General features: G+C 40.5%; 1 protein-coding gene across 1 annotated transcript; it reads right to left on the bottom strand.

Moving 5' to 3' along the window:
• Positions 1 to 2,850: 2,850 nt before the first annotated feature.
• mc2r (melanocortin 2 receptor) lies at positions 2,851 to 5,878 on the bottom strand. The gene is made up of 2 exons (XM_061049350.1): positions 5,344 to 5,878; positions 2,851 to 3,934 (listed from the first exon to the last, which is right to left on the bottom strand). The coding sequence occupies exons 1-2, from the start codon at positions 5,715 to 5,717 to the stop codon at positions 3,379 to 3,381; spliced, it is 930 nt and encodes a 309-aa protein (XP_060905333.1). The 5' UTR covers positions 5,718 to 5,878; the 3' UTR covers positions 2,851 to 3,378.
• Between the last annotated feature and the right edge of the window lie 4,376 nt (positions 5,879 to 10,254).

Here is a 10,254-nt window from a genome sequence, read left to right as displayed (position 1 = left end):
GATAATAATGATAATAATGATAATAATGATGATGATGATGATGCGTTGATCCTGATTAGAGCTCTAAACAACAGCTGTCGATGTAGTTCTTAATGTAGATATATTACTAAGTGCTCTGCCTCTGTGCACTGCCTGTCAGCACCTGTGTCAGAACGGACTAAAAGCTGGTCATTTGCACCTACTGATGTTGTTTTCTCCTCTCTAGAGCCTTTCTTGTGTTGTTCTTACTCTCTGATGTTCATTCACTTTGGATAAAAGCGTCGGCAAAATGAATTGTAGGAGGCTGCTATTAAACTTTTGGATTGCTTCAACTGTCAGGAACCAATTTTCTGCAGATGCTGTATGCCTGCCTTCCCCTGCTGTGTGGCAGTTACTGAGCACTTTACTTAAATCTACCAATGCTCTGTATTATCATCTCTGCTCTCACCTCAATGCAGAGTGTCATTCCTTTCTATTGCACGTCTTGTATCCTCATATTAATTATAGCTGCTCTTTTATGTCCGTGCCCCCTGAAGATGTCTACATACCTCCTCCGTGACCACAGCCTGTATTCAATTCCTCTCTGTAAAGATGACATAAGGTTAGACTTGAAATGTGAGAAATGAATGTACAAACAGCTTCACTGTGTTGGTGCCGCCTACCTCCTAACTGAGAACCTTGACAGAAACTTCATCACAAAAAGCAACATCTGCTGAAACTACTTTCTGATGAAAACCCTTATGCATCACTTTAGGCACAGACTATACATTTGTTTACAATTGTTACATATTGATATTTATTGCAAAAGAGTGAGCCATGTCTACAAGTTGCATTTAAAAATGAATCATCTGCACTTCAATACATTTGACAAAAGATTAGAGATACAGGAGAAAACAGTATTAAAGAGATGCTTATTTCTGTGTTGTCTTGTAATGATCTTAATGTAGCTGGTATTGATGGTTTTTTTTTTACAAGTTCTTACAATTTCAAGATCAAAAGAAGAGCAAAGGCATATTATGCTTCTGCATGGAGATTCACGTAATGTAGAAAAAACAGAAATGGATCGTAATAGCTCGCTGTAAATCAGCCTCCAACATGAACTATCTGTGCAATCATGTATAATGACTCATTGTTGTTGTTGATTGTAAATTAGTGGGATGTGACACTGGTCAGACGTGAAACCCACCTGCTCATTACCTGCTGCGCTTATGTACAGTGAAATAATACAAATAGCCGAGGGGGCAGATTGTATGGTTGTTAAAAGCAGAGTGATTGCATGAGAGACTGTAAATGTCAGCTTCAGTTGCAATAGCTGCTTTCAGTGCTACCTGTGTTGTTGAAAATGCATTTTATTTCTGTGAGCCTGAATAAAAGCAAACGATCAAAAGGTGAGTGCTTTCATTTTGTTTGCACAAAAAGCACAGATATCTTTTGGTCATGCGCATGATGGAAATCGCATTGCTGTGATCCATACAACAAAAAAAAAGTGAAATAGGTTTTGGGCAGTATTTCTCTCATTTCATTGAGGTGCAGAAAGGCAATTTCCAACAAGATTTCAAGAGATTAACACCTTGGGTGAAATGAGATTGCATCTAAATCCCGAGAGAAAAGGATGACGGAGGAGGGGTGGATAGTTAGATAACCAGCAAGAAACAGAGAAGTCGGACAGATGGCAGCTTTCGAATAAAAAGAAAGTTGTAATGTAAATACATACATGAACAGTCTAACACAGGAAAACCAAATGTTCAATACACATAAGCCTTGATGTATCCAGCAGTGAATACTTGGTGCACATTGTAACTGAAGTAGTAGCTTGACAACAAGAAGGCCATGACAGCTGTTCCACAGCAGTACACAAAGCGTAATCTCTCCCAACTTAAACACAAATTAGATCTTGTAGTTTGGTTAGTTGTTTTTTTTTATTTTCTTGATTTAATAGCAATAAACATATTCATGCTTGATACATACAGTATACATAACAAACACTGTATATATCATAGCTAACTGTAGTATGTTTTGAAACTATCTTACATTATTTATATTGATATAAAGTCAACTTCTAAAAGTCAATATTGATTATTTGTCTTACACAGGAAAAAAACCTATTGTGCTGAAGAAATTCCTATTTGAACTATCCATTGCCTCCGACCTCCTGATACTAGAGGGGTACCTACATCCTCTTTGATGTGTCTTGAGACTGGCCAAGCTGGATTTCATGATTTTGAGCGAGAAGGTCATGTGGTAAGCTATGGTTCAAAAAAAGTGCAGTTCCTCAAGTGTCCACTTGAGGCTGGGGTGGGTGAATATTGTATAATTTGTCAGTTATTCACAAGAGTTATTCATACATTTGCAAACAGTGTAGATTTTACAGGCTGGTGGACACGTTGATGTTTGTCAGGAGACTTAAGGCCAGCTGACAAAAAAGTGAGCAAGATAGGTTGGCAAGGATCCAATATGGCGACTGCCATTATTGGTGAAAAATTACAAGTGAAACTGCTTCTGGGGGTCTCTGCCAGACAGTTTTCAGCACCAAACATTACTTTTCCTGCATTTTTATGCATCAATTTGTGCATTTTCTGTACAATTTTAGAATTACGATCTAATCTTGTGTCCCTTTTTTATATGGATGTACTTTTCAAATCTCTTTCAGTCACATTAGTACTGGGTTCTTGTTTTTGTCTTAAAGGAAGAATATGCTACTTTTTGATCCGGCAGATGTCGCCATTGAGCACCAGCATGAAACCAAAACAACTCGAGCTGCATTGTTGTGTTAGCATGCTAATGCTAGCGATCTTTAGTTTGCTCATAGCTTCACACTGCATGTAAATTTACACGTGATCTAAAAACGCTTCCGTGACATTCAAATTCTGATTTCTGCTATATTTAAGTTTAAATTGTCACATTTTCAGCCTTTAAGGGTTGGCACAGATTACAGGCGCACTCCTGCCTGCCTGCGTGCACTGAACGCAAGACTGAGAGAGTGAGAGAAAGATAGAGAGAGTGAGACAGAGAGAGAGTGCGCTGACATGCTGCACGGAAATAATTGCCAATTTCTGAACCTAATTTAGCCCACAGATTTTGTAGCCTGCACAAGGTTTTGCACATAATTTATGAAACTGGACCAACTGTTTTCAAATCCGTGTGAATGGACTCGTAAACCGTGGGTAAAGATTCCCATTGTGTGGGCAACACTGACTGTTCTAAATGCATATAAAGGAGCAAGTGAATGGCCATCACTTAAAAATTAGATTAAATGTTATGTGTGATCAAGATCGTGATTTTTGTTTATTAACATGCAGCCCTAGTAGATATTTACAACCTAATGAATCCAGAGCAGTCTGCTGGAAACTGCAACCTTTTCAGTGAAAAATAAAAAAAAGAGGTGAGAATATATTTCTTTTAGGAGCACTGTCTCCATTCTGAACAAAGCAGCATCTTCCTGAAGGTGTGTCTGAGCTCGTTGCTGCGAAAGGCGTAGATGGCCGGGTCAATGAGGGCGTGGCTCATCATGAGCACCACATGAAGCTGGAACAGCGATCGGTAACACTCACAGTACGGGTTCAGAGGGCACACCATGATGATGGTCAGGTGAAGGAAAAATGGTGCCCAACATACCACAAACACCCCAAACAGGATGGTGAGAGTCAGGGCCCCCCTCATGCTGCCCCTCCACCACTGACGCCGAAACTTTCTCCCCTTGCTGGACGGCAGAGCAGCGATCTCCCTGGCATGGCTGCGTGCCAGCATGAACATGTAGGCATAGAGGAAGCAGATAAACGCCAAGGAGATGAAGAAGAAGGCGACAAAGCATATCATGATGAACTTTGAGGCGAAGAACTGAACCATGAGCACGGCACACACCCCACATGTGGTCCAGATGACAGCTAAGATGACCCCTGCACGCTGCATTGTCATGATGTTGTGGTATTGAAGAGCGTGGAAGATGGTGATGTAACTGGAAGAGAAAACAAATAGTTCACCATTAGCTTGATTTATTTTTTGGTAAATTGTGCAGCACTTGGATGCTTGACAGCTAAAACTATCAATGTCTCCAGTGCTGGTATCACATGTAGTCATCCATTTTTTATGGGTTTTAATGATATGCCTATTGATGGTTAAAGAGTGATATAAAAATATGCAAAAGGGGAAATATCAAAGGGTTTATCTTTGGTTCAGATGAGCAATTCTCTAGTATTTGCATAAATCTTCTACATTTTGATACCCCAACTAAATTAGTTGGTTTTCACACAAAAAACTGAAAATGTCTAGAAGTGGTTCTCAGGAGGCAAGATGTGACATGATGAAAGAAAAGATGCTGCATAAATCCAAGATGGAGGACGAGGACACAGAGTCTGACACTATAATGACAGTGTATTCCCTTTATGTCACTGCTATGTGTAATTTGACATAATCACAGTATCAACTAAAGATCAGAGAAAAACAAACTGTCGATCAGTAAAGAATATGAAGCAGCATCATCACATGATTCAGGATTGTTGACATCACACACTGGTCGCATGATATCAAGGTCATCACCTGAAGATTTAGGGAAATTTTCAGGAGTTTGCGCATGTGTGAAAACACCGTTAGTGGCCTTCGATGCGACTTTCAGAGCAGATTTTCAGCTCAACACAAATGCTCTGTTCCAAGCCCTAGAAAGTCTTCTTTCAGTTTTCAAAGTTTGTTGGTTCTCCTTCAGTTGTACTCCTGTGATCCTACATGTCAGAGATTCATGAAAGCATCAGAACACCCCAGCGGGGAAAATCTTGTTTTCAAATTTAAAAAAATCAGCACGTTCATGATCGATTACCTTTTTTGTATGAAGTAACAGTATTTAAAGTCAAGTGAAATACGTGGCTGCATGTGCACGTTTGATGAGAGAAGCCGGGAGAAAAGTAGCATGGTGGTTTTGTGAGGTGTACATGACATGCAGAAAACTCCTTAATAAGCAGCAGTTCCATAAGTTTAGTGCTCAGAGAAAAGTTCTGACTTCTAACTCCAAATTATCCCCAGAGACCTAGTTAGTGGGACCTGATACTTTGAATTTAAATGTGAGTATGTGATAATTGGTCAAGCGACCTACACAGAAAAACAGTTCAAAACAGACTGCTCAGTTGTAAACAGATCACAGAAACCACTTTGTTTTGCAACCTATAGTTTTCCTACCCCAGTTCTGCTTTCCTTTACAGACAGTGCTATCCTCCCTTTGAATTATAAAGGAAAGAAAAATAGCTAAGAGCATCATGATTCCTTTGAAATGGGGATTTTGGAGGATTAGTGTGCTGGGGAGGAAAAGATTTAATAAATAGAGAAACTATTACTTCATATTCTCTGTGCAAATCCAAGCCCTGCCTGCATACTTACCGATCCACAGCAATAGCCACGAAGCTGAAAATGGAGCCAACAAACGACATACACAGCAGGGAATCGATCACATCGTCTAATTTTGTCTCTGAGAAACCCTTCTTCTGCAGGTGTCCGTTCTCAGCTAGCACTATCATCAAGTTCTCACAGGTTTTGGTGAGGCTGGCGATGGTGTTGAAGGCTGCCAGGCTGCAGATAAAGCAGTACATCGGCGAGTGCAGGTTTCTGTTTCGTATGACAGCCACTACGACTAGCAGGTTCTCAGCCAGACTCACGACACCGATTGCAAAGAAGATGGGGAAGGGGACCGTCACGTCAGGGCAGTCTGACTGGTTCACTGTGGAACTATTCATAGCTAGCGAAAATGGTGTCATGGATTAACTAAACTAAATGATTAACAAATCAACTTTTTTGCTTTGATTAAAAAAAAAAACAGGATTAGCCTTATCCCCGCACAGGGCGGGATTCAAACTGGATTAAAGGAAAAAATACAGGAAACTACTAAATTGGTAAAAGAAAAATCCTTAAAGACATTTTTTCAAATGATATATTACACTAGAATGTTGTCTTGCTTCATGACACAGTAGATTAGGTTGATCAAGGTTTAAAAAAGAAGCAGAAGGATTTGGTCACCAAGGAATGTTTTACTGAAGCAGCTGTGGGTTTGTGTCAATCCTGGCGCCACCTGTGGACGTAGTGCGAAGCCCCCTTTAAAGCATTGGTAATCCAGATCTGTTAATCCTAAAAAATATGCTCCTGGATCAGGTTGATCCTATCCAGTTTTCTTTGAAAACAGGGATAAAGATGATCTGTATTACACGGTCCTGGGTGGAAAAAAATGGTTTTCCAAATTCAGATAATTTTTATCAAGATTAAACCTTTCTAATGGATGGGCAAGGGAGTTCAATCTGACCCAAAAAAGGTGGTGTTAGCTAACACAGGGCAGGCACACAAATGGCACCAGACTGCTCCCCACAGCCAATGTGTCATTGTCACGAATGATCCTTTTTGAATGTGTCTTATTTGCAGCCGGAGTGAGTCAGTTGGTGGTCTTGGCAGATCAGCTATGCTGTACACCTTGCTCTCCTCTGTTCTTCAAATGTGAAACTTTTCAGTAGATATATTTTTTTCAGTCAGGGGGGTGTTTGTCCAGGGCTCACAGACTGTCACTCAATGCCAGAGTTGTTTGCATGAGATTGCTGTGCAGCTGTAGGTTGCTGATCTTCTGCACTGTGTCGATCCAATCCTGTCTGTCTCCAGTCTTGAGAAGAGTGTTGGATGTGTCACCTGAGAAAAACACAAGTAAGACTATTTATTTGTATTATAGTCCCCCGATTCTGTAAATGATCTGCGCAATAAATCCCATTACAAAAACTTCACATGCTAAATATGGTGTAAATCGTGTAAATCATTTCTGTTACAGCTGTATATCCTCTCAGTAGAGCAGTGTGACTTTTTATTCAGGGTCCTAAAGGAGCAATATGTAGGATATCTACTGAATGTAATCCTAAAATGACCTTACTATATCATGAGACATTAAGGAAACATGCTATGTTAAAGTGCTTGCTTTTTTGATAACAATACAGCAGTCAGTATGTCCTCATTCTAAGTTTAGATTCGGGTCAGGAATGGTTTGTTTTTGTTTGACCAGAGAGGGTATAGGTAGCTTTAAGTAATCCTCACACGGCAGTTTTGAATGCCACTCTGTTTGCCAAATATGAGACCAGTGATTATGGCAAACCAACAGATGTTGCAACAATGGAAGGGGGCAATGAAGTTGAATATAACTGATTCTACCTTGCCTTTAAAAAACGTTTTTCTTTTTTATGCATGCATGACCAGAAATATGGTAAAATCAGATACATTTGAGATACTTTTAGAAAATGGAGCGAGGTTAAAGGTGTCAAGATGTGTTGCAGAGCTTGCTAAACACTGAAGCTTCCTTGTCCGCGACATGTAACTTGTGTGCACATCTACTCTATGGAGCAGGTGGTGGGGTTGACAGCTCTCTCCAATGTTTTGAATTTGGACTACAGTACCCATTTTAAACACTACATGTCAGAGTTGCCATTGCTCCTTCAAAAACTCACTATACCCTTCGACTTCTAAATGGTTCAATGCATTGTCCTCCTGGTTATGTAACACATTAAAAAAGAACATTTTATGTAATCATAACAATGGAATACATTTTGTGTAAGTGGGACTTAAAATCTAAACTCCTGCTGGGCTAAAACCTGAACATGATTAAAATGATTAAACCAAGCTTTTATTTAACACCCTCTGATCACTCTCCCTCCTCATGCCAAAATACGTATCACAGCTGCTTAATCAAAGTCAATAAAAGACACCTTTGACAACTCTGCAACTTTGTTCTTGGCCTCATCACTGAAGATGATGGCTTTTACTTGCTCTTTGGTAACATAATATACAGTATGTAGCAATAAGTAAGGTCTTTTACCTGCACTAATGTAAAGTGTCTTCATATAACATTTATCATCAATTGGCGCTATACATAATAATGTTGTTATAGTTTAGCTTAAATGTAATTTTGCTGTGCTTTTCGATATCCAACCCAAGTCATGAAACTGCAGAATTCCTGCATGAGAACATTGTCTACCTTATTACTGTGATTTCTGTTGTTGCGTCAGCGGTGTGTGAATGTGTAGAAATAAGTAAATGCTGATGGACACTTTACATCAGTGTGTGATTGTGATGTGAAAGGGTAGGTGTGACCTGCAGTGGAAAGTTGTGACCATAGACTTTAAATATTAAAGGGATACTTCCCCCGTTGAAACATGAATCTGTATTGACATTGGGTCAAATATGAAGTAGAAATGTGAAATACATTTTGAAGTTGGTGCCTTCTTGACCGAGAAAAGACAGAAAGTGTCTTTTCGACTCATGTGGATGAAAGACACCAAATCCCAGAATGCACAGCTCCGCAGGCCACTCCCACTGAATCTCAGGGTTTATTTACAGACATTTACTACAACACATACGGCCGTTTCCTCAACTGATTCTGAGATTTCTTCCAGAAGGAATTAGCATCTTGGAAATTCCTTGCAGAAAACGGACTCTATGTCTGTGTTCATCGGCAAACAGTGAGAGCACCGACACTACCAGTCTGCCCCAGCTCGAGCCGGCCCCGGGCTCCTCGTCCTCACTGCCACCGGCTCGTTGCTGCCGGCGGCCGCCAGCAGCCGCAGCAGCCGAGGCATGACACTCGCCTGTCGGCAGCAGCTGCCTCGCTGCTATATTGCGGTTCGTAGAGATAACCATGAACATCCCATTCGATCACAAGACCTTCAAAATCCCCTTCATCCATATCAGCTTTTTTCGCTATTGTCGGTTCTTATCAGCTTTCTCCATAGAGCCTGTTAGCATAGCTACCAAGCAATATGGCGGACGTTAAGTTTCGATTCTGGGAGTGAGTTCACACCCACTGATATGCGATAGGTCTGTAGCTTCAGTGGTCGAAAATATGAGGAACTAGCGCTGTAGTTTCACCCCTGCTAACCACAGCAGCCGCCGATGATGCAAAATGACGATTTTTGCATCATCGGAGGCTCCTTTTCCAGACTAAAAAATATAAAGATTTCCCATCTCAGGGGGAAATGAGGGCAGGATGCACGACTGTTCAAAAATACTACCAAGTTTCTAATGATACAAAGCTTAATGCAAATGGGTGAAGTATCCCTTTAATGGACGAAGCCTGAGTGACGTCGCCCATCTGTTACTGCTGTCGGCAGCTGTCGCCATGCTGGAAATCCTGTGTCAACCTAACGACGGGCTTATCCCCCATCCTCAAATACTACGTGCGTGCCGCGGTCTGGCAGTTTTGCTCCGTCGGATGGCGCTCACCCTTCCCCACTGGATCAGTTTCTGGAACATGAGCGCAGCCACGAGCAGCTGTACACACATCACAGAAGAACTCAAAGATCAAGCAGGGGAAAAGACAAAAACATGCAAACAACATGCTACTTTGTCTTTCTGATGATGAGTTGTTGTTGGTTCAGTGTCGATTTTTACGTAATGTTGAAATAGTGATGACAAATACGATCGAGAGTCTGTATATTGTTTTTTTATTTTGAAATTGACCGGACGTTCTGTGCATTTCTTTGTCTGACTTCCTGTCGGGATTAATGTTGTGTCATTATGAATGGTATAGCATAGAGTAGAGTCTTGAGATAACATCTGTTATAAATTATCTCTGATTGATTTGTTTTATAGTATTTATGGTCACCATCTTTGTTTAGCTTGTTTAAGTTATTCAAACCAAACACTAAACACAAAGAACAGCTGTTCAATTGAAATTGAATTAAATGTGATTAATTCCAGTTGAAACAATGTTTTCACCAACTTTGATGTAATTCCACTCATTATTTATGAAAGATGACTCAATTTGAAATCAGGCTGTGATGGAACAATGCGCAAACATCAATCCAGCTTCAAAGATATATTTTCCTGACACTGAAAACTAAAACGCTCCGCAGTGTGTTCTCCAGCTTGCGCTGCACTTTAACTCAACAATGAGTCTGCGTGACGCATGAGCTACAGCCACAGTACCACCCGCTGCTCGGCTCTACAGGAACTCAACCCCACTAAAATACAAGAAAATGACGCTCTGACGGACAAAGCTGTGAACAGGACTGTTCACATTGTTATCTGGGGTCTCCAGAGGTAAGACGAGACGTAATAAAAATAATAGTGGAAGAAGCAACAGAGTACGCTACAATGCTATAATGAGAATATTTGAGTTTATATCAATGCTACTTGAAGTTCAATGGAATCACATTATCAACAAAAGAGCGGTGAATAACATACTGACAAACAGAAAACATAATGCAGCCGGTACATTACGTGCATGGAGATCGTAGTGGTTGCGTGCAGGCAATCTATGCATTGTGCTAG

The sequence above is a fragment of the Labrus mixtus genome, chromosome 11 (assembly GCF_963584025.1).
Source record: "Labrus mixtus chromosome 11, fLabMix1.1, whole genome shotgun sequence".
Lineage (NCBI taxonomy): Eukaryota > Metazoa > Chordata > Actinopteri > Labriformes > Labridae > Labrus > Labrus mixtus.
Note: the sequence above shows the minus strand (reverse complement) of the source record. Positions and strands in the feature narration are given on the sequence as shown.